The 25,325-nt window shown below is 35.8% G+C and overlaps 1 protein-coding gene across 1 annotated transcript in view; it reads left to right on the top strand.

The window, feature by feature from the left end:
* The window catches only part of LOC149548235 (SNF1-related protein kinase regulatory subunit gamma-like PV42a), a 246,747-nt gene extending 221,808 nt beyond the window's left edge, over nt 1-24,939 (top strand). The window contains exon 3 of the mRNA XM_089792280.1: nt 24,280-24,939. Within this exon, the coding sequence (XP_089648406.1) occupies nt 24,280-24,651 (372 nt within the window). The 3' untranslated portion in view covers nt 24,652-24,939. The remainder of the gene's footprint in view (nt 1-24,279) is intronic.
* The last annotated feature ends 386 nt before the right edge of the window (nt 24,940-25,325 follow it).

The raw sequence follows: 25,325 nt of genomic DNA, 5'->3' as shown, positions 1-25,325 counted from the left end.
CTCTATAAAGGCCACAGAAACCCTCAAACTGAACTTAGGAATTTTGTCAAACACTTGGCGTGTAACAGTGACAATATTCAGAATATGGTAATTTCAGATTTGATACTTTCAGAATATAATCACAGAATTACAATATATATAAAGCCATTGAACTATATTTCAATTACAATGCAATAAATTCTGAAATTATTTTATTACCAATTCTGGACTGATTATTACAATGACTGTATGACAGCAAATTTACCCAAAAATTGACATATATTTCAGAATGCAAGAACCTGGTTTGAAAAACTATGGAAGAACACCACGTTTTGCTGCAGATCGTTGATGAAGACCTCCAACCGCACCCCCAAACTGTCCTTAATTTGCTGCTGCTGCCCAAACTAGCAGGGCCGTACCAGGCCGTACCTGTACGGCTGCTGAAATAAAATAATATTAGGGTTTGCAAGGAAAATGGGCGCCTAGGGTTAGGTAGTAACCCTGTAAAACCATAAAAAATAACTCCAAGGGGTTGAGGAGATATGAGCAATTATGTGGTTCCAAACCCTGCTTTGCCAATTCTGAAAATGCACTTATTCTGTCTTCAAACTCTTGTCAAATGCTTCTCCAATGATAGGGCAAATCTGAAATCCTTATTCCAACCAAAAACAAACCCTACCAACGAATTCTCAATAAGCTCCAATGAGATGGCTGAATACCAACTCCAATTATGCAACAATTCAGGTGATATTTCACACCCTCAAAGTCGCCAATCCAAGGGAGTGATTCGTTCCCAAAGATCGAATAATTTGCAGATCCAAAGTCCACAAATGTCTTCACAATGAAGAAGTAGAAGAGTTCTCCAATCCAAGCATGTCCAAATGAGAGGCCCAGCCCTCTATTTATTCACTTTTCTAAGAAGTTGCTAGAACTTCTAGAAACATCCTTTATAATTTCTCATTATAATGCACTTTTTTATAATAAAGTAATTTAAAAAAATAAAAAGTGCAACTCAAATTAAAATTATAACATGTGGGCCCCAATATCACATAATGATAAAATATAACCTCTTAACACTTCTTCAAGAGCAAGATATGACTATCTGATCCGCAGAATTGACTCTCTTTCCACACCATTTGCCTACGAGAGTCTGGAATAGGCAAATCCATGATCAATGCCATGTCGAACTAAAGAGGGGACATTACAGTGCGTGGATGTTAAAGCACCAATTACATGAATTTTTAAAAAGAGAATCACCTAATAGGCAGAACTTTCTACTTATACTAAAAAGACCCAGAGATTGTTATTGGATTGACATTAGGGATACTTCACTTGGAGGGAACGGTACTTTGTGTTTTAAATATCTAGAATGAACTTTGGTGATGCATGTGACGTCTGGAAGTAATCAAAATATTTTCTCGTATATTTATGAGAAAGTCATTAGACTTTTTGTTCCATTTGATTGAGCATGTGGTGTCAAATCATGCATTATTTGTATTTGCTAAATGTAATTGTGTGCATAATGGAGTAATTGAAATCTGTGAAGCAAATATGGGATCTGTGGCACATGGATTTGATAAGGAAAAGAAAGAAGCATCCAAAAGTAATCTGCATATGAAGAACATGGTCCCAGAACTTGAAGGTGTTATACTCTCTTCACTTCAAATGACAATTACAGGTGTATGCCATGCTACAAAGTGGCAAAACTAAAAGTTTAAATCATTTGTATCCATGGGAAGTGGCTTTAATAAGTTGTGATATAATTGTTTCATAGATTTGGGAAGCCCGATAAAATTTCGGAGCATCCGAAGTGTGTTCTGGGAATTCCAATAGAATCATTTTTATGGCAAGAAATAGTGAGACATCAGACCTTCGAACTCACCTTCTGGCTACTCAATGGCGAGCAAAGAGGCATGTAGGAAGAGAGACATTGCCAAAGATGTTATATATGCCTAAGTAATGGATTGTACATGGTGTAAGCCTTTTACATATACCTAAAATGTTTTTGCCGAAGAATTTGGTGTTCCACGCATTTTTGAGTTGTTACTCATCCATGATGATGATCATAGTGCTTACTTCTTGCAGGAGCACGAGCAAAGAAAGACCAAATTCATGAGGCTTCACGTCATGAGTGAAGCTATGTACCCAGCGATCTCAGACATCAAGGAACAGATGGCGAAGAAGAATTTAAAAGATACAAGCACAAATCGATTTATTTGTTTTGGTTTGATTTCTAATATCTATCATGTTGTGTTTGTTGCAAGCATTTGAATGATGGAAGAAGGATTTGAATAAAGCCGAGGGTGACTCATTCATGGTTGTCAATACTCTCGGGAGTTTGAGGGCCTGTACATTTGTCGTATTATAAAAAGAGGAGTATTGTCTGAAGTTGAAGAATTCCAATATTTAAACTTCTCAAATCAACTATGTCATCGCTAATATATACAAGGCCTAAAAATTATTAAACCACCAATTGTTTTAATCACATTTATATTAAAATTTCATATTTGTGGTTATTTGTTATAAAGGGGTGTGATGTTTTATGGACACCCTTCAAAGTGTATAAATATAGGCCATTGGAAAAACAAAAGTACAATTCATATTGATATTTTTTTTTAAATTATATATTTTGAGGCACTTGTGATGTATTATATTCTCCGATTGGAAAGGAAATGAATTCTTGATCAAAGCTCGTGGATCGAATCATTGGGTGAATTGTGTGCAATCTAAATAAATTCGCAACAGATTGATCATCTGTAAGGAGTGTCTTGTTAGAAGTTGTAATCTTTCCTTGGTGTGTTTATGAACCAAGGTTAGAACTCCTTTCTTTATTGTTGTAATATATTAGGATATAAGCCAAGGTATCCTAATATATTTCTTTTTTGTCCTTTTTCCACTACATCTTATTTTGTCATCTAGTGGAATATGTGAGGACAAATATATATTGTAATTTCTAATTTTAGATTATTCCTCCTTAAGAGGAATCTCACACTTGGCCTCACACACTTATGAATGGTGGCATTCATAGACATGGGAGTTACATTCTAACTCCTCTCTCTCATCTCTATTTAAGAGATGACCCTCTTCTCTCATTTAACAATGAGGTTTCTTCCTCTTCTCAATTATTGTATGAGCATTGCTCTCTATCTCTCTCTCTCTCTCTCTCTCTTCTTAGGCTTTCCATGCCTCATTCATAATGTCACAAGGGGTTTTCTTTGCTTTCCCCTTTCCAAATATCTTGTCTCATGGTGTTGGAGCTTTAAGCTTTCTCTCTCCTATTTTATGGTAATATCTTTTCATGCATTTACTCACTTAGATTCTTTCCTGGTATTGCTTATTTACAGATTTCTTTTTCCATTTCTAACATGGTATCAGAGCAGTTTAATCTTTGTTTTGAGTGTTTGCATGAAGGTACGATTCGAAGGAGACTCTTGAGAGAGATTTCACTAATTTCTTTTTTAATCTTCTTAACTTGGAAGAAAATGAATTTTTTTTCTTTTTTTGAGTTTGGCTGGTTTACCGCCAAACCCGATTAACTTCTGTTTGCTCTAATTTGTGCAGGTTACTTCTTATTTTCTATTAGTTTTCATCTAACTCCTTTGGAAGGCTTGCCGCCAAAGCGTTTACAGTTTGTTTTCTAAAATTTTTTGCTTAAGAAATGGCTCTCTGACTATATATCGTGCATCTTATGGATTTTGTCTTCTTTCCCATGAACTACTCAACTAGATGCTGGTTTTATTTATTTGGCAAAGGTATCTTTGTACGTTTTTTAATTGCTTAATCATTACTTTTATTTCTGCATGCCTTGATGCACTGTGTTTTGTATCATTGCTCTTGGAATTGACATTTTGGCCTTTTTTCCTCATTGAACTCCTCCAGATCGGGTTTCCGACCTGAATCTTTATTGAAACCGTAGAGGTAGGATTCAGGGCCTGTTTCCTGATCGAAACCCTCTAGATCGGGTTTCCTGTCTGAATCTTCATTTAAATTCTCCTGTTTTGGTTTCTGGCTTGGATCTCTACTGAAATCCTCGGGTTCGGGTCCGAGTTCTTGGACTGATGTTTTGCTTTCTTTAGGCCTCGCGGCTGTGTTAGCCAGTGCTTTAAGCTCATTGCTAGGCTTCTCTTGCACAAAAATTGGATCACAAAATTGTTATCTGGCGTGCACATTTTTACCGAATTGGTCTCGGTGCCTTCTGCTCAGCAAAATAGTTGTTTTTGTTGAGGCAGGTCGCGGTTCGAATCCATGTGGTATCAGTATCTTTCGTCTTTGTGCTAGAGGCTCCCGTGGCTGTTGGTGTGGCTGCTGGGATATTACCAAGTGCTGCTTCTCTTATAGGCTGATGGTCGGTTCTTGGATCAGTAAGAATCAGAAGATGTGATAGCTCCATAGGCATAATGAAGCACCAGTACAACGTCGCCTTTTTGAAATTTCTTCTCCATGAATGCCCAAGCAACCTTTTGAAGCACAACTGCAACTGCTGTTGTGACATTGTCCACCAACGAGACCTCCTCCACATGTGCAGCATTGATGATCTGTGCCACTATCTTCCATTTTGCCGTCGGCAAGTATCAAAAGCTCTGAGGATGTATCGGCCTTAGTGCAGATTCAACTTTGCTTGTATAATTATTAAGTTCAAGTACCTCATCATTCTTTCGGATTTTGTATATACAGCTAACAGGACAAACAAATAGCTATCTAGAAATTGCTTCATATTTTTTATAGCAGCAATTTGAGCTCGGGAGTGCATGGTTGCTGCATATGCTTTTGTGTGTGTGTGTGTGTGTGTACAAAAGTTTTATTTCTATTTTTGAGAATGCCAGTCATTGATCCTGGCTTTCAACTCAGCAATTAATCAATCATTTAAACTCTGATGGTATAGGGGCTTTGGTTGCCCATACACATTCTTTTCCAGTTTCAGCCTTGTCACTCGAAGGGGATGGGACAGCTCAACCCCATTGATATACAAAATGTTCTCGTGTAAACACTATCTTGATTACTTCCTGACCTTGGTCCAATCGGTGCAAATGGACTCGCTGCCCCACCTGTCTTTCTGACACCTATGGCATGTTTTGAGGATAAAGAATATCCTGGCTATACTATTATCCACAAGTTTGGAGGTTCACTGTATTCTGCAAAACAGAATTTCTCTCCCTTCAATGTTGTTGCATGGCATGGAAATTACGCTCCTTACAAGGTATGCACTGCAAAACTGAAATACGATGCTTATCGACAGTGTTGCGTATGTCTAGAGGCGGGTGGATTATTCCGATGGTTTTTGTATGTGTGGCAATACATGTAGGTTCAGATCCTAAAATGCTCAAATTGCTTAGATTTTGAATTGTTTCTTTACTTTCTATGGCATTGTTATTGTTATCGGAGGTGATCTGGGCAAGCGGCAATGGAATAAAGATAAGCGAATACTTTAAATTGGAGATTTTGCAGTGGACGAGGAGGACGATTGCGCTTTGCCATCATTTTTTCAAATTCATCCATATCGTTATAGCTGTCAAAACCTTTTTTTTAGCATGCAAGATTCTTTTTTCCTTTTTGAGCTCTGACAGAGGCATCTTTTGCTTTTCTCATTGCCTCTTGTCAACATATTTTTGGCATGAAATCATTCATTGTCAGACAAGTGCAATATTCTATTTTAAATCTCTCTTACTCATTACAAGCTTTATTCAAACTTTTTTTAGAAAAGTTTTTAAACTCTTTTTAGTATATTCTTATCTGCCAGATCTGACCTCTATCATTAATTACTAAGTTTTTTTTAGTTATATCTTTCTTAATATTTTATTTCAAAAAAAATCTTTTTGAATCACTTTCCATCGTGAAGGCATAGTATGAGAAAAATGGGGAGATCTTTTCTTGCCCCATGACTTTATGTTCTTATTACTTTGAGGTTATATTTTTGAATCAAGGTAAATATTGTGATTTTTTATAAATTGTGACTTTCCAAAATATTAAGTATGGAAAGGTGATTATTTTCTTTAACCAATCTATTTTCGTATATTTATTTGAGTATATATGGGGGCCCACATATATGCCCAGATAAATATATAATTTATGACTATAATATTTCAGAAATTAATATATACCTTTGCAAAATGAATTAAATACTCATGTTTACCCTCAATGGAGTTTTATACCTGATATCTATATTTAGTTGATCTTCCTTAAATCATTTTTAATTGGATTATGAGTAATCTTACACATTTGCCTCCATTTTGATATTTTGATGTGCCCATAGTTGCACTTTTATGCTTTTATAGCATTGTTCTATGCCCATGTTGGCACTTTATGGTTTTATACCATTGATATACATAATTTATATGATATTTTTTTTAAGTTGCATAGGGAGCCAATTTTTTCAAGGATAACTATGTAGGTCCCCTCAGTATAACTGATACATAGTTTCCTTATCTGGCCCATGGAGTATCCCTCCATCCTATATTGGTATGCACTCATTTTATATGGAGTTTCCCTCCATTTGATCCTATCTGTTCCATTTTGATAAGATAATATTTTTATGGAGTTTCTCTCCATGTTGTTCCATTTTTATTCCTCCATGAAGAGGATGTTATTATTGGAGTTTTCCCTCCAAATTCAGATGATTTGTTCCAATTTGAAGGCAATATGTTGTTACAACCTCATAATCCATTCTTTTGATTATCCTAACAAATTATGATAATTCTACTTTGATCAACATGTCTCTCCTTTATGTTATTTTCATATATTAATGTGATAATGATCTGCATACATTATTGCTTAGATCATGAGTCATGCATGTTATGGAGGGACGCCCCCATTAGCTTGCAGTGGGATGATTCATTAAGTGGACTGTCTATATCCACGTGATCGATGCAAGATTGATGCAAGTATCATTAGTTGGCCTTGTTTGTGGTCATTTGTGCATTAGTATAATATACTTTTCATGAGAGCATTGATCAAGCTTTTTACTCAATTTGTCCTTGTTGACAATTTTTTGAGCATATACTTTATCTTGATATCAGGTTATCTCCATTGTTTTGTGGTAACATGTTTTACTCATTGTTTCTCTATGAGAGTTTTATTATCCTTATTCAAAAGGATTTCAAATTTGCATAAATGATGGCATTCTACTTGTGGATAGTTGTTTTGTTTTTTGTTTTTTTTCAGGTGATCCATCAAGGAACCTTCTTGGTTTTGCACATTTGAAGATGTGTCTATGCTTCCACTTGATCACATTCAAAGGACTCATGTACTTCTCTTGGATCTACAAATGTACCATATGTCTTGAAGACAATCAAATTACTTCATATTGAAGATTAAGTTGCAGATTTTTATGGGTTTAATACCCTTTGATGTAATTACCCCAAGTAAAGATTAAAGGGGGGTGTTAGAAGTTGTAATCTTTCCTTGGTGTGTTTATGAACCAAGGTTAGAACTCCTTTCTTTATTGTTGTAATATATTAGGATATAAGCCAAGGTATCCTAATATATTTCTTTTTTGTCCTTTTTCCATTACATCTTATTTTGTCATCTAGTGGAATATGTGAGGACAAATATATATTGTAATTTCTAATTTTAGATTATTCCTCCTTAAGAGGAATCTCACACTTGGCCTCACACACTTATGAATGGTGGCATTCATAGACATGGGAGTTACATTCTAACTCCTCTTTCTCATCTCTATTTAAGAGATGACCCTCTTCTCTCATTTAACAATGAGGTTTCTTCCTCTTCTCAATTATTGTATGAGCATTGCTCTCTATCTCTCTCTCTCTCTCTCTTCTTAGGCTTTCCATGCCTCATTCATAATGTCACAAGGGGTTTTCTTTGCTTTCCCCTTTCCAAATATCTTGTCCCATGGTGTTGGAGCTTGAAGCTTTCTCTCTCCTATTTTATGGTAATATCTTTTCATGCATTTACTCACTTAGATTCTTTCCTGGTATTGCTTATTTACAGATTTCTTTTTCCATTTCTAACATGTCTTTATTCTGATTTTATTTCTAGTATAATTATTTATTTTAAAATTTCAGAGTTGAAATATTATTAAGTTCTGTCCTTTATAATTATTTTTTAAATTCTATAAATATTTTAATGTTTGGATTAGTGGACTGGGTCATTATTGCATTTTAAACTTCATAAACGTAGATATTGTAAAATATTTAATTGTTTCTATATATATGTCTAGTTTATCTCCATATCATAGGAGTTAAAAGTGCATCCTAGATTAGTTTAAAATTGCGTTAATATAATTGATTTGTCGCGTCTGAATTGTTAAATTTTTTTATAGTTTAAATACATTGAACTTTATAAAGTTGTACGTTTCAACTTATAATATTGACTCTGATTGCCCATTTAATTAAGCACTGGTCTTTATATTACTCTTGATTCATAATCCATATGCTGGCAACTGTTTCATTTCTTTCCATTGAGGAATTAATATATTCATTTGTTGTGTTCATTCTTTATTTAAAACATTATCACATTTATTTATTAATTCATAATTTCAAGTTTAAAGTTTTTCTACAATTCTTGCCATTAGGAATACTTTCAATACATTCGTGTTCTAATCAATCTGCTATAAGCATCTTGGATCTAGGTGTTTTGTTCAGGGTTAGGTTCACTCGCCTTGGTTTTGCAGAGCTAGAAGTGTAGGGAACTCGAACCACATTGTTCAGTTCTGTCAAGTTGGCCATAACCGGTTGGATATCCTAGCATCGAGTTGGCAAGGCTCGTGGGATTCCAATCTGCGGTTTTGGGAGCCAACAGATTGGCAACTCTACTAGGGATAGTTGCAAAGCAAACCCTAAGAGTTTTTGATTTCAAGATCAGTAAGAGTTAGGTTCTATTTAATTTGTTTAAACATTGTGATATATTTGAAATTCTAAATTGATAAGTTTTTTATAGTACAAATAATTTCCTTGAAGATTTCAATCTCTTATAATTATTTTATAAATCTTAAATTGTATTATGAAGATTTGATCTTGTAGAAGCATTGTATGTTTTTCTTTAAGCTTTTTTTGCAGATTCGATCTTTGGTGAGGAATACTCTGCTGGAAGGAAGAATTCTGATTCTTGAACATTATTCATTTCCTCCATTTGGAGGTGGCGACTCTATTATGTACTGATTAGTACTTCAACAAAGGAAGTGCCTGAATCATTAGTGACACTACTAAGGGAGAAGACTCAAAGGGAAGTGCTATACAATTTTTTCAAATGCATCGATCATTCGAAAGAAAGCCTTTTGCTCCAGATGGCATCAGGCCATTGGATTTCAGCAATTTTTATTATGAACCTAGCAGGTTATCCCCAAAGCTTTCACAGCTGATACCAAAGTTCCATGCAAAATGGAATGAATCGGCAATTCGACATTTGGATGCATTCTATACATTCAAAGAAGATTATGAGATTTGTTCGGAAGATCAAGTGATGAAGTTGTTTGCCAGAACATTAAAGAACAATACAAGACAAGTGTATGAATCATTACCCACACAATGGATCTCATCCTGGAAACAATTCGAACAATGGTTCCTATATGAATTTCATGATACAAGTGAGGAAGATGACGTATGTTATGAACAAGATGAAAATCAATGCTGCAACATGCAAGAGGATCCTGACATGTCTCCACTTGATGCTTTTTTCAATATAGAAAGATATAAAGGCGAGACTTCAGCACATTTTTTTTTGAGGATGCTAAATGCTTATTATGAGATTCCATCAAACCTCAAACCTCCTTGCATGGAATTTCTAAACAAAATTGTTAAGTTGAGAATCTCGCCAAAGGACCCTAACATGAAGCTTCTTTTTCAGATATGGGATCAAGCTATTAAAGATGAAGCAAAAGAGACTAAAGTAATACAAGAACATAATGACGTTTCAAATTCAAATGTAGAAGAAATCGAAGAAAAATCCAATCATGATGAGACCAATAAGGAATTAGATTGTGAAGAAAATGGAAATGATGAAGTGGATTCAGTCAGTGTGGATGAGATTTCGACTTTGTTAGATATGGAATATCAAAAGTATGTCAAAGAGGGTGATCAAATTTTTCTTCCCATACACAAGGAGAAACAAATCGATGTGGTCTATGATAGATTCACTAAACAGGAAAATTCCTTCATCTTGTCAAATCCATATAACTTTCATGATGAGAAAACCAAAGACCTAGAAGAAGCATACAATTCTTATGAGGACATATTTGTTGAAGATGTGCATTGTGGTCTAAGTATAGAAAGAGATATGTTTGGATACAATTTCAAAAAATGTTCAGATCCCATATATGATGAACTAGTAGAAGGTAATGAAGAATGTAGCTCTCATATATTTCTTGAGGATAATATGAGCATACACGAAGAAGAAAGTGCATCTGTGAAGGATTACAAAATCACTTCAGAGCTTTTATGCAGTGAAGCAATAGAGAATCTAGACATAATATTTTGTGAAAGTGAAATAGAACAACATGAGAAAATGTTAGATGAAAATTCTCCTGGAAGTATACCCGAGTTTCCTATGTTCCTAAATCTGTTTTTTGAAAGTGATTTCGTATGGACTCCAGTGTATCAGCATTATAATGAAGATAGCAGGCTTGATGACAGTTTTGAAGTGGGTAAAACTCATGATATGCAAGTAGAAGATGAAATATGTATAGGTTCATCTTATGATCAGCAAGTACAAACACATGAGAATGATTTTGAAAATTCTCCAACTATCATGTATGATTAGGTTTTTGATAAAAGAGTAATAGTTGCTGATTGTGGGCAGTCTTCAAAGCCTTTTTGTTATGAGGAACCACATGTAGTGTATGGAGATCAAACACGTTGTGTAGAAAAAACTAATCTGGATGCTTGTATGATTGATCACAAGCTTAACCCAAGGGATTTTCTATATAATGAGGAACACATTGCACCAAAAGATCTATCAAAGGTTAAACAAGAGTTAGATGCCAAGGATTGCATTCACAAAGAAAAGATAGTGAGTATTTACTATGAGGATGATGCATTTATTAGAGGTATGAAGTATGAGCAGCCTACTGAGGTAAGTATCCTTGAAGACTCTGTGGTAATATTTGTTAAAAATATGTTTAGGAAATATTTTTAAGTTTTTATCATCTTTCTTTTGAAAATTTTTCTTCTACATAAATTGATCGAATCAATGAAATAAGAGATCAGATGTTTGGATTTAAAGATGATGAAATTTATTTCTTCTCAAATGATCCTATTGGTAAGACAAATGTTAATTATAATCTTGAACAAGGCAAGCACATATCATGTGATGATTGTTTTATATGTACTAACGGATCAGATTTTACTAATGAGCGATATGATATCATATTCAAGAAATCCAAAGTGTTGAATGATTAGAATAAGGTGTTCGATAGAGGAAAGAAGTGATGTTCACCTTTTTGGGGGGCATGGAGCCACCCAATTTTACCTTGCATCATGCTAAGCATGGGTGTTTGGTCTGCTTCTCTAGATATAGCTGGAATCTCACTATGCCCACAAGGGGCATATGTCCCCAACTAGAGCCATTGATGGAGTTAGAATTTTAGCCTCCATTTGCGTCCTTTGAAATAGGCTTATTTCTACAACAATGGTCTTATTTCTCCTATATTTCATCATTGTAGCTTTGACAGCCGAATAAACAATTAGGGCCTAAAGATTGAGGCTGAAAATAAAACAATTGATGGGAGTCGTTTGGTTGCTATATTATGACACCTACTGAAGAATCTGCCAACGAGAGTAACAAAAGTCTCTGATTGCAATATGAGCATTTTCCATTCTTCTTAATGTTTAGCAAGCGGTATTTGTTACAATACAATTCTATTCAATTTGTTCAGAAGGAAGCAACAAAATGAGGAGAAATGATTTTGTTGTTTATTTTTGAGGTGTATATGAAATAGATATAATGTAAAGAAAAAAGTTTTCAGACAAAACCAACTCAGCAGACAAGGATATTTTTTTTTTGCAATCATTACTAGTATCGTCCTTGTGTGTGGATGTTAAAGCACCAATTACATGAATTTTTAAAAAGAGAATCACCTAACAGGCAGAACTTTTTACTTATACTAAAAGGACCTACAGATTGTTTCTAGTTTGACATTAGGGATACTTCACTTGGAGGCAAGGTACTTTGTGTTTTAAATATCTAGAACGAACTTTGGTGATGCATGTGACGTCTGGAAGTAATTAGAATATTTTCTAGTATATTTATGGAAAAGTCATTAGACTTTTTGTTCCATTTGATTGAGCATGTGGTGTCAAACCATGCATTATTTGTATTCGCTATATGTAACCATGTGCACAATGGAGTAACTGAAATCTATGAAGCAAATATGGGATCTGTGGCACGTGGATTTGATAAGGAAAAGAAAGAAGCATCCAAAAGTAATCTGCATATGAAGAACATGGTCCCAGAACCTGAAGGTGTTATACTCTCTTCACTTCAAATGACAATTATAGGTGTATGCCATGCTAAAAAGTGGCAGAACTAAAAGTTTAAATCATTTGTATCCACGGGAAGTGGCTTTAATAAGTTATGATATAATCGTTTCATAGATTTGGGAAGCCTGATAAAATTTCAGAGCATCCGAAGCGTATTCTGGGAATTCCAAGTAGCATCATTTTTATGGCAAGAAATAGTGAGACATCAGACCTTCGAACTCACCTTCTAGCTACTCCATGGTGAGCAAAGAGGCATGTAGGAAGAGAGACATAGCCAAAGATGTTATATATGCCTAAGTAATGGATGGTATACGGTGTGAGCCTCTTACATATACCTAAAATGTTTTTGCCGAAGAGTTTGGTGTTCTACGCATTTTTGAGTTGTTCCTTGTCCATGATGATGGAGATCATAGTGCTTACTTCCCGCAGGAGCACGGGCAAAGAAAGACCAAATTCATGAGGCTTCATGTCATGAGTGAAGCTATGCACCCAACGATCTCAGACGACAAGGAACAGATGGCGTAGAAGAAGAATTTAAAAGATACAAGCACAAATCGATTTATTTGTTTTGGTTTGATTTCTAATATCTATCATGTTGTGTTTGTTGCAGGCATCTGAATGATGGAAGAAGGATTTGAATAAAGCTAAGGGTGACTCATTCATGGCCGTTAGTACTCTCAGGAATTTGAGGGCCTATACATTTTCCGTATTATAAAAAGAGGAGTATTGTTCGAAGTTGAAGAATTCCAATATTTAAACTTTTCAAATCAACTTTGTCATCGCTAAGATATACAAGGCCTAAAAATTATTAAACCACCGATTGTTTTAATCACGATTATATTAAAATTTTATATTTGTGGTTATTTGTTATAAAGGGTTGTGATGTTTTATGGACACCCTTCAAAGTGTATAAATATAGGCCATTGGAAAAACGAAAATACAATTCATATTGATATTTTAAAAAAAATTATATATTTTGAGGCACTTATGATGTATTATATTCTCCGACTGGCAAAGAAATGAATTCTTGATCAAAGCCCATGGATTAAATCATTGGGTGAATTGTGTGCGATCCAAATAAATTCACAATAGATTGATCATCTTTAAGGAGTGTCTTTATTGTGATTTTATTTTTGGTATAATTATTTATTCTAAAATGTCGGAGTTGAAATATTATTAAGTTGTGTCCTTTATAATTATTTTTTAAATTCTATAAATATTTTAATGTTTGGATAAGTGGACTAGGTTGTTATTGCATTTTAAACTTGATAAACATAGATATTGTGAAATATTTAATTGTTTCCGTATTTATGTCTAGTTTGTCTCCATATCACAGGAGTTAAAATGCATCCTAGATTAGTTTAAAATTGTGTTACTATAATTGATCCATTGCGTCTGAATTGTTAAAATTGTTTATAGTTTAAATACATTGAACATTATAAAGTTGTACGTTTCAACTTATAATATTGACTCTGATTGCCCATTTAATTAAGCACTAGTCTTTATATTACTCTTGATTCATAATCCATATGCTGGCAACTGTTTCATTTCTTTCCATTGAGGAATTAATATATTCATTTGTTGTTTTCATTCTTTATTTAAAACATTATCACATTTATTTATTATTTCATAATTTTCAAGTTTAAAGTTTTTCTATAGTTTGTGCTGTTAGGAAAACTTTCAATACATTCGCGTTCTAATCAATCTACTATAAGCATCTTAGATCTAGGTGTTTTGTTCAGGATTAGGTTCACCCACCTTGGTTTTGTAGAGCCAGAAGTGCAAGGAACTCAAACCACAGTGTTCAGTTCCGTCAAGTTGGCCATAACCGGTTGGATATCCCAGCATCGAGTTGGCAAGGCTCGTAGGATTCCAATCTGTGCTTTTGGGAACCAACAAGTGGTTCTTATAGGCAATGAGTTAGGGTCAGGGGATTTTTGGGGACTTCTTTATTGTTTAGCTCAACTATTCCGACATTAACAGGTGTTGCTTTTAGCTCAGTTTGGTAAGAATCACATTATGACACCTTCTAGAGTGGTTTCAAACAATTTTTTCATTTTTACTATTTTTTGTTAGTAATAGCTTGGGAACTGACTTAACCAGTTGGTTGTGGTCCCAATTTGAGTCAGTGGTATTAATGATGATATTTGGTTTGGGGCAAATTTAGACTTGTGCTTTTCCGTAGCCTTAGTGATCTTCCTTTTATCCAATTTTGGCATAACTTGGGCTAGAGTGGATTCCTTGATTTGTCTTTTTGTTTGTAAACTATATTGCCATTTCTGCTCAACTCGGCCATATAGACTCTTAGGTAGGGAGTTGGAAATCTCAATAGGAGTTGATTTGAATGTAGCCATCATCACATATATGACGTTTGGGATTTGCAATAACAAATTCTCTATTTGGGCATGATGCTCATTTTAGTTGTTGGTTCTCATTTTTATGGTTGTCAAATGGAAAGAGAAAAGTATTCTATCTTGAATTCTTGTTATATCTCTGGAAATAATATATGCTTTTAACATTGATCCTACTATAGTTGATTTAATGAGTTACAAATATTTCTCTTGGTTGCAGGGTGCAATAAGAAGCAATGAGATGAGGATGTTGCTTTCATGATACATATCTAGAGGGAGATGTTTCAGCTTCAAAGGGGGTTTACATCAGCTATCTTATTGTTGTGATCTGCTAAGAGGGAGTCTCCATTTTGAGAGAGAATCTCATCCATTCTTATTCATGCTAGTGATGAGTTCTCCTCTATGAAGAACCTTCGAGGTGAAATCACTTGTTCCACCCTCTACAAGTAGGTATGGTGGATCTACCCTCTTCAAGCAGATACGGTGGAATCACCCTCTACAAGTAGGCATGGTGGAATGCATTCTTCTCTAGGAGAAGTTTGAGGTGAAAGCCCTTGTTCCACCCTTTATGAGTTGGTAGGGTGGACCACCCTCTGCAAATAGGCATGGTGGAAATGCATTCTTCTCTAGGAGAAGTTTGAGGTGAAAGCCCTTGCTCTACCCTCTATGAGTAGACATGGTGGAGTCATGTGTGTGACTCTATAACTAAAATTTTATGTGCTTATGAAATAACTATGGCGAATTATGTTATGTTGAGATAACATGTTTTATGTGATGTTAATTTATCATTGACATCTTTGGTTGTAGCTATGTGTGTCTATCATAATAAAGATCTCTTTCTTGCTAAGAGGGAGAGTTGAGGATTATAGCTGTGATAGAGATCTTTATCTTTGATTTTATGTAATAGAAATATGACCCTTATGGTCATTTTCAGATGAAAAAGCAATTTTTGATAACATTTTCAATAATATTATATGTAGACATGTGTCATGCGAAAAGGAATGCGTATGGAAATGTAAAGAATTTTATATTTGGAAATTGAAAAGACCTTTGGTTGTGTAATGAAGAGTCACTCCGTTCTTTATATATATTGTATCAAGCAAAAAGCATTGTACTTGAACATTTATTATCATTTAAAAGTGATATTTTTGTGGTGTGGCTGGGTTTTTCCCTTCAAGTGGAAGGGTTTTCCTAGTATAATCTCATGTCATTTGTATCTATTTTTTTATTCCTTTTATTGTTGTTTTATCCTTATTTCCTATGCAAAACATTAACATCATGATCTACTCAAGCTCTTCATTCGACTGGATGATCTAATTTTTGTTTGTTCATGTAACTAACACAAGTCCATGAAGGAGGTTATTTTGCATAGAAGGAAAACTTTCTCTCATTGCTCTCAACTATGGCTTGCATGGACTCCTCTCATTTTGCAGCGGTGTAGCTTCTTTGTTTGTATTCAAGTATGCTTTTCACATAAAAAAATTCATTGATGGGGTTCCTTTGTTGGACAAGGTGGATCACCACCTATTATAGATAAGTTAAGATAAGATAAATTTATTAAGGACCAATAGTTGACCTCAAAGAGGATCCAAGGGACTGAAAACATCAACAAAGGAACAGCCAAGAGAAGGAACTCCTAATGCTAGGCAAAGAGCAAACAAAGCAAGAACCCAACAGAAGACTAGAAGCAGAAGCAAGCAGTGAGCTAATCGCTTCTCGTCGTCAAGAAGTAGTCCAAAACTGAGGGATACGGTGCCTACAAACTTTCCTCATGTTAGTATCGATGATTTTTTTTCTAATAAATATTATTTAAGAAGTTACTGGAGGTATTTATTTTAGATGACTGTTCCATGTAACTGCATCAACGACTAGAAACATCAGTTGTATGAATATACAATGTGGGTGTAGAATTAGGTAGATTAGTTTTATTTGCATATGTAGTCTTTCATCAAACTGGTTAGATTGTGCTTGACCATTTTTCATTTCTATGGTGAAATTTTGTTAGATCAACTAATGTTTCATTGCACCCTAGATTGATGCTAAATTCACATTGTAAAATGACATTTTGAAACAAACAGTGCAACTCTCAAATCTTCAAAGAGGGCGTTATTTTGCACCCTATATTATTCTTTCATCTGCGGCATATTGCTGACTCTACTGACGAGAAATAGGACAATGTCCCTTTTTCTCTAGCTAGTGCAAAGGAAAGAAGTTATTAGAAATTTATTCTTCCAGAATCTCAATTGATACATGGGAATAACTGTTCTGCTTGAATACTCAAACTCGTAACTCAACTCGAGTTTGACAAATCTGGCATGTAGTCAACAGTACCACAACATGAGACACGTCAGATGATGATGAATAGAGAAAAAAAATGGTAAAGCTGACATAGATGAAAAATTGATAATCATGTCCAGTGTGTCTGATGAAGTTAAGGATTTCATCCAATATACGAGGAAAACAATCAAAATCAGTCTTGAATATGCAGAGTCAGCTACACAGCATAAAGATGATGAATGGAGAACAGTTGGAATCCTTTCTCAAAAGGATTGTAGAGTTGACAGCTTCCCTACCAATTCATGATGACATCTTGGTGCCACAAAGTGGAAATAGACAATGCGATAGAGAATTCTTGCAATTATATTCAATGAAAATAATACTCCGCTAAATATTTGAAATACCCACAACTAAAAGTAGCTTTCAGATGTAATACTGAGTGTAGACAGAAAAATCTCATTAAAAAGAATAATACCCAATGACCAAATTACATCATAATGATGATGCAAGAATACACATTTGCTTCTATTGTAAATGGGATTGTTGTTGGTCTGATATCAACAAATGGGAATCCAAAATGATGTCAAAACCTTACAAACCCTTGCTGCTCCTTCAAAATGTCATCCATGCATAACAGACTCTTGTGTGTCCCATTTGTTACACAAATCTACCCTAGACCCTAGGCATCCAAGCCTCGAAAGCTTATGCCCCATTTGTAAGTGTAAATGGTCAGTATGTGAGGGGCACACCCAGCACTTGAGTCTAAAATGACCAATCTTAATTCAATAAATCTTCTCAACTTGTTCTCACAAATCAACTCAATGAATCCCTTTTGAAACCAAATGGTGCAAATTACAATCTCTTCAAATGAAACCCAATATAGTTCTTGAATGAAACCACCAATCCCAATCCACTAGAAAAAAAAAATTACCTTTGAAGTGGAAGTCCTTTGTGAAGGCTTTTTCCCTAGCAAACCCTTTGTTGAACAAGTCCAAACCAACATAGTCTTGTTATCAAATCTCCAAACATGAACAAAGAGTAAGCTCAAGGGTGTTGTCTATTTATCCTTCTCAGAACCCAATGCTGCTGCTACAGTCAATCAATGATGACGTCTGATTACTGGGGGATGCAATTCAGATCATCTGCGATGAAGTGGGCAAGTAAAACTACTGTTCAATCCCTACCAAAGGTCGATTTGCTCCACTCATACAATTATGAGCTGAGACGATCAAGTTTGCTGGCCCGATCTGTAGTCTGGGCACCAAATTTCATTCCAAATAACTCTCTCAGCCACTCATGATGATCACCAGCCTTGTTCTTCTCATGTGCGGCCCAGCTGAGCCATTAATCTCCTCATGCGAGCACTATTTGCAGCCCTTCATTCAATCACTGGCCTCTATGAAGAGCTACTGGCTGCAAGGGGAAAGCGTCCTTGAGCTCACTATGCTGTGATATTCTCTTGGAAAGAGCCACCAACCCAGTCATCATCCATTTCTTAATACGTGAGAAAATCACAAAACTCAGAGAAATGTGCTGAAGAAAAATAGTGGCTATGCATGTGAACCATACATGATGGCGATAAGTTTAACTTTAAAAACCTGAAGATGGAAAATATTGTCAGCCGACTAGATGGTCCCGGCGGTGTTTCTGTAGCCGATGGAATGATGTCGTCGGTGTTTTGTATTTTGTAGCTGACGGGTAAATAGTTTGTAGCGGATGTAATGTTGTGGCCGACGGACTCCTTCGGGAAGGTTCGGCGGTAGTATTTATATCCCGTCTGGGATCATTGTAAATCAATCATCTACTATTGCGAATATTATGAAGCCTAATGTATGTTCTGGCATATGCGAATATAATTCTACTATTCTGTTCCATTGTCTGTATGCGTTGATTTCTTTACCAGTATGGTAAACATTTGGCGCCATTGCCGGGGAACAAACCATGTTTACTATGGTCGTCCGCGGGTGTGACATGAAAAGGCCCCACGGACAGTTTGTCTGCGGGTAAATGAAAAGCCCCGCAGGCAGCAGTCTGTCCGCGGGTGTGACAGGAAAAGGCCCCGCGGACAGTTTGTCTGCGGGTAAATGAAAAGCCCCGTGGGCAGCAGTCTATCCGCGGGTGTGACAGGCAAAGGTCCCGCGGATAGTCTATCCGCGGGTAAATAAAAAACCCCACGAGCAGCCTGTCCACGGGCTTTAAATCTCTAACTTCTCCACCGGAAAGCATCCTGCGGGAAACAAAGCCTCCAAGTCATCGGCCGTGGACTTCTATCAAACCTGTTTTGTTTCCTTTTTCATCTTCTGCTCCCTGCGGGAAAGGAAAACGAAACCGCCTAGTGCTGTCAACTCCCTCCTCCGGCCTGTCTTGTCCGCGGAAGCAGTTTGGAAGGCGACTAAAAAAAAAAAACAAAAAAAAAAATCAAAACCCGCGTCATTCTTTATTCGCAGGGAGTTTAGTCGGAAAGAGTTTCAAGTGCTAGACGCAAGCTTGTGACAGAACCGGAGGAAGCATTGAATATACTTCACGGGAAATTGAGAAGTATAAAGATGCGAGTTTTCGGGATGCCCTGCAGTTGTTCGGGCTTGTTTTGCCGACCGATCAGTTTGGATGATTTCCTGCAAAGCTTACTTTGTAGATGAGCGAGGAGATTGTGAGGTGTCCGATCTTGCTGTTAATGTATTTTGTTTGTTAATATGTCTTAGATATTTTGTTAGTCGTCAGGAGACGACTTTCTTTTTTGGGGGGGATGGTGTCAGCCGACTCGATGGTCCCGGCAGTGTTTCTGTAGCCGACGAAATGATGTCGTCGGTGTTTTGTATTTTGTAGCCGACGGGTAAATAGTTTGTAGGGGATGTAATGTTGTGGCCGACGGACTCCTTTGGGAAGGTTCGGCGATAGTATTTATATCCCGTCTAGGATCATTGTAAATCAATCATCTACTATTGCGAATATTATGAAGCCTAATGTATGTTCTGGCATATGCGAATATAATTCTGCTATTCTGTTCCATTGTCTGTATGCGTTGATTTCTTTACCAGTACGGTAAACAAATATATCGCTCAAAAGAAACTCCCTTAAGAGACTCTTTAGCTCTTGTCCAAGAACGAGGAGATACAAAATCATATTTACCGATAATGAGAGAAATATGCCCAGCTGACCCAACAATATAAGTGACAGGCTGAGTTGGCATGATGACTAGATGAAAGTTGTGCTGGCATAGAAAAGATAAAGTAAGTGTGCAAACAGAAGATAAATTTGGCTGTCGACAATAGGAAGAAAATCTAATCATATATGAACAGCCTTGATACAAAGAAACCAACAGGAGTCCACAAAGTCTCTTTGTAAGACACCAACCCAGTTTATAATATTGGACAGAACCAGATCAAATAAGAAGGATCAAAGAACAAGACACAAAATCGCAAAATTGAGACATGAATGATCTATCTCACAACTACACCAGGTTTCAACACTCCTTTATTGTTGATATCTAATTTGGTTCTGATACCATGTTAATGTTTTGCATGAGAAATAAAGATAAAGAGCAATAAAAGGAATAACAAAATAGATACAAATGATATGAGATTATCTTGGGAAAACCCTTCACTTGAAGGGAAAAACCTAGCCACACTGCAAAAATATAACTTTTATTGATAGTAAAAATGTTCAAGTACAATGTTTTTCGCTTGATACAATATATATAAAGAATAGAGACTCTTTATTACACAACTGAAGGTCTCTTTGATTTCCAAATATACAACTCTTCATATTTCCAGACACATGCCTCTTTGCATGACACATGTCTTTACATATAATACCATCTCAAATATTATCATTAATGTCTTCTTTAGCTGAAAATGACCATAATGGTCATTTTTCTATTACATAAAATCAGAGATAAAGGTCATTATCTCTTGCTTATCAATTGATGAGCTTAAGGGGCTTTCTAATGAATGGTTCATAAGGCACAACACTTGGTGAAGGTTTTGCAAATGGGGTTGCAAGCTTTGGGTTTAACCATGGAGGAAACTCCGTAGTTAAGCACGCTCAGGCTGGAGTAGTATAGGTATGGGTGACCTCCCGGGAAGTCCCGGTGCTTCACCCCTGTGAGCATCACCTAGATCTAATGAGTGCTAAGTGTTCCATTTATTCTCATGAGAGATGGATTCATGTTGAATGACTACTCATGAAATATGGGTCAATGAGTTTGACTCAAAATCACACAATTAAATCCTAATAGCAATATCACAAAGAGATAAAGTTTTCTATCGCAGCTACAATGTTCAACACATGAAAGATTCTCCTCAAGATCAAATATTGCACTTGTTCATCAAAAGGGCCAACTTTCCTTTTGCGCTTCTTTCTTAGCTTTTTCTCATTGGAACTCTGATTCAAAATGAGACCTTAGATTCTGTGACCACTGTTATATCAAATTACATCAATAGTTTCCAAATATTCTACTTAATTTCTTGTTTATTTACTTTTACAGTTTTACTGTATCTTTTGGAGCCACAATCTCTTACTATTTTTATTTTGATCAACAACTTTTGCAAGTTCAGCCTTCTGTCAAGGCAACATTGGGGCTTCAATATCCTGAAAGATCACCACCTGTTCATCGAAAGGGTCAACTTCCCTTTTCCTTTTCTCTTAGCTTTTTGTCATTGTAATTTGTGAGTCAATATGAGACCTTAGAATCTGTGACCACTCTTATATTTGAATTTATCTATAGTTTCCAAAGTTCACTTCTTGTCAGGTTGATGTCAAGAGGAAACCCTAATTTTACATCTGTACATCTATATATAGTTTTTGGTCATCCTTCCATGTTCTTAAACTGTTTGGCTAGATCAAATCAGTGATGTCCAAAACTTTTCATTGTCAAGGGTTTGTTAGACTGAGGCACCTGACTAGTTGCTGCATGGGGAGAAGGGATCCACTACTTTTGAGAAATCCTTTGCCTTAGTTCATCTTTGAAGTTGCATCCGCCACTAGATCCAGTCAGGTCAATGGCATTTGGATCTAGTCTTTGTTGTCAGGGTAGTGTCAGACTTCAGCCTTCTGAAAGATTGCTACCCCCATATTTGGGCCTTTTATCACGACTTACCAATTTTTGGAGCTTGTATGGGAGATGGATGAGAAAATTGCAGCCTTTGGCATACTTTCTACTGGCATAAATTGATTCCTGTGCATATTGAGAAACTTCAATGCTGAATTGGGGGCAAATCTGATAGTATTGTCACTTGAAATTTTCCTGACACACAGCTTCTACAGGTATTGTTTGAGCTGTAATTAGTTACAATGGCCCGAGGTCTCTCAAAGGCTCAGATATGGTACAGATGATATGCATGTTTTATACCTGTATCTCCTCTTTAAAGTGTCCTTCGCATCTTGTAATGGTCCAGATGTCAATGTTAGGAAAATCACAAGATATATTCAACAACATACCATGAATATGGTAGTAGAAAGTGATTCATTTAGATTCTATCCTGCTAATCTGTGTTAGCTCCCCGAGGAATAGATGTCAAATGTTAGCAAATCATAGCAATGAATATACCCTTGGTATAATAGGAGATAGCAAGATATTTAGATTCTACCCTGCTTATTTGTGGCAGCTGCCCCTGGATTAGATGTCAAATGTTCTGAAAAACACCTCTCCAGGTACATACCATGAGTAAAATACGAGAAAGAGAGTCAGTTGGATTGTACTCTGCTAATCTGTGGTAGCTCCCTGATATATCAAGCTTCTGTGCTATGATAATATAGAGATATATAATTTTTCTCTCATCAAGTTTGTGATTGTTACGTCAAGCTCTGTGTGAGGCTAGAAAACTTGGATAGCCTGTATGCCACAATAGACGTATATGAGCATGGTGTCCAGACTACGCTTCAGTCTCCTCTGCCTACTGTAGCCTTCTCCACCTATATTGCAAGTATAATTTGAGTTTTAACTGGAGCTCAAGCTTGTTATCCGGGCAATGCAGGAGCAATCATGTTACAAGACAATTAAAATTGGACACCTTGGATCTCCTAGAAACTTCAATTCTTCGTCTGGATATTTTTTTGGTTTTTAGAGAAATCTTACTAGACTGATCTCTCCTTGATCACTATTTCAGGGGATATGCTTTCGCTTCATTTTAAATCTACCTCCATGGGATGGTTGACTAATCTCAACCATGCTTCTTCTTTTATTAATGAACAAGAGTTAATTCTGCTTTCTTGGAATGTAATTTTAAATGTAGTGGGGGTCTTTGAATATTAAAATAAATCAAAATAAAGCAGGTGGGCTTTTTTTGAAGAAAGTAAGATACAGAATTGTTTTTAACTCTCAAATGCAAAACAGGGCCAATTGTGGAAAGAACAAAATGGTTTTTTCCAATGCTTTGTTGAGATAAGACCGCTTTAAGTGCTTTCTCATATAGATTCGATGTGATAAGCTCTTCTTGTATTACAGATGTTTCATCAAAATTAAGTATTTTATTGAAAATTCCAGCAAGGATTGTGATACATTTAGATGCAAGTGAAATATAGATTGCCAATTTTCAGAATATTTCATTCAAATAATGATAACTTGAGGTTTTGTTCCTTTTTAAATCATTATTTAAAAGCTTGCAATTACAGCTCTAAAAAATAACTACTTGAAACTGTCACTGAATTTTCCTTGCAGATGAGGGATTCTTAACGAGATTAGTATGAAATGGCCCTTAGTTTTCTATTTTGTTTCTGAAGATGGAATATTCTGCTATATTTTGCGAACTCACCAGCTAAACCAGTAAAATTGAAGATTTTAGGACCTGACTTCAAATGGAATACCATCCTCCGTGTCATTTCTTCCATTGTTGTAGTTGAGTTCTATCTCATATTTATGCCATTTGGATCTCAACCACAGATTGTCATCTTAAATATAACCTTGCGAGGATCACAACGCATGAGTCCAATTTAATTAGATGGACACAGCATATTTAGTTGGTCGTTTGAAAGCTAGGGAAGTATTTCCTTCAGCTTCAAGGTAGTAAGAAAATTACACATAGATGGCTGAACTTTGTATCCAACAAAGTAACCTGTCATAAGTGTGCTTTCTTTAGGAGTATAAATTTGAACTTAAAGCTTGTGCGCAGGCCAGTGATCTACGCAATTAACTGAAATAAGAATATGAGATTTTAACCATGTTGTCATAATGATTATATATTGGCTGAATTTATGCAGTTTTACATTATTACGATCAATTAAGAATTTACCTTGTTTTGTAGGGACAAGGAAGAAAATTGGTTGGTACTTTTTCTGCCAGTGATTTGAGAGGCTGCTCACTCAGTGCTCTACCGTTGTGGCTGTCACTTTCAGTGCTTGAGTTCACAGAGAAATTATCCAGAGGAGAGAAATTGGAGCACAATTTGGCTGCATCAGCTTCAGCGGCTTCTTTGGGTGGCAAGAGTCGTGGTACAAGACCCTTAGTCACTTGTCTTTTGACTGCACCTCTAGAAGAAGTGATTTCCAAGGCCGTGGATTTTCATGTGCATAGGGTATGGGTTATAGATGAATATGGGTCATTAATTGGACTAGTCGCACTTACTGATATTTTGAGAGCAGTTCACTCTGTAATTGCTGCTCAGGCTGCGTCATAGCTTTCTGTGAAAGATTCTTGACTGTAAATTGTAGCTTGATCCTTGAGATAGTATGTTGACTTTCACAAGATGAAAGCTTGTAGAAATCTGCATAACTGTATAAAAGAATTTCTACTGGGAATGTCTGCATGATGATGATTATTGTGGGAGAGCATATTAGTAGCGTGTGAAAGTACTGATGGAAAAAAGTAAGCATTTTTCCGGACATGCTTGATGATTTTAGAGATTATATATTTGCAGGTGCTGTATATAACATTTGTTAAAATCATATGCCAAATCTTTACAATAGATTTACGATGTAAGTATAGAAAGTTATAGTATGAATGTGCAAGTTCTAAGACCTCCAGCATCCTTTTTAACAACAAAATATCAGTGAACTGATTTTTTTTCGATTTTTTTTCAGTTTGGTCTGGTATTCTGTATTTACTTCTCTGGTAAGTTCTCTTACAAGAATTAGATATCTTAAAAAAGTAGGCAAGAGCCTTATTATTATTTTTATTTATGATATTGCCTATTATTGCCCACTAAAATGTGTCCTCGAATATATAGACCTTGGAAATATCATTACGAGGCTAAGGCAAATGACAGCAGTGCAGAATATTGAGGAAAAAATGTTCTTTTAACCATCCTATGTTAAATGTCCTTAACAAGAAAGGTAAAGGCTTACCAAAAAA

Source organism: Cupressus sempervirens, chromosome 7 (assembly GCF_028749045.1).
Source record: "Cupressus sempervirens isolate cs-2001-9-10 chromosome 7, ASM2874904v1, whole genome shotgun sequence".
In the NCBI taxonomy this organism is placed as follows: Eukaryota; Viridiplantae; Streptophyta; class Pinopsida; order Cupressales; family Cupressaceae; genus Cupressus; species Cupressus sempervirens.
The sequence above is the reverse complement of the archived record's forward strand: the minus strand, read 5'-3'. Positions and strand labels throughout refer to the sequence as shown.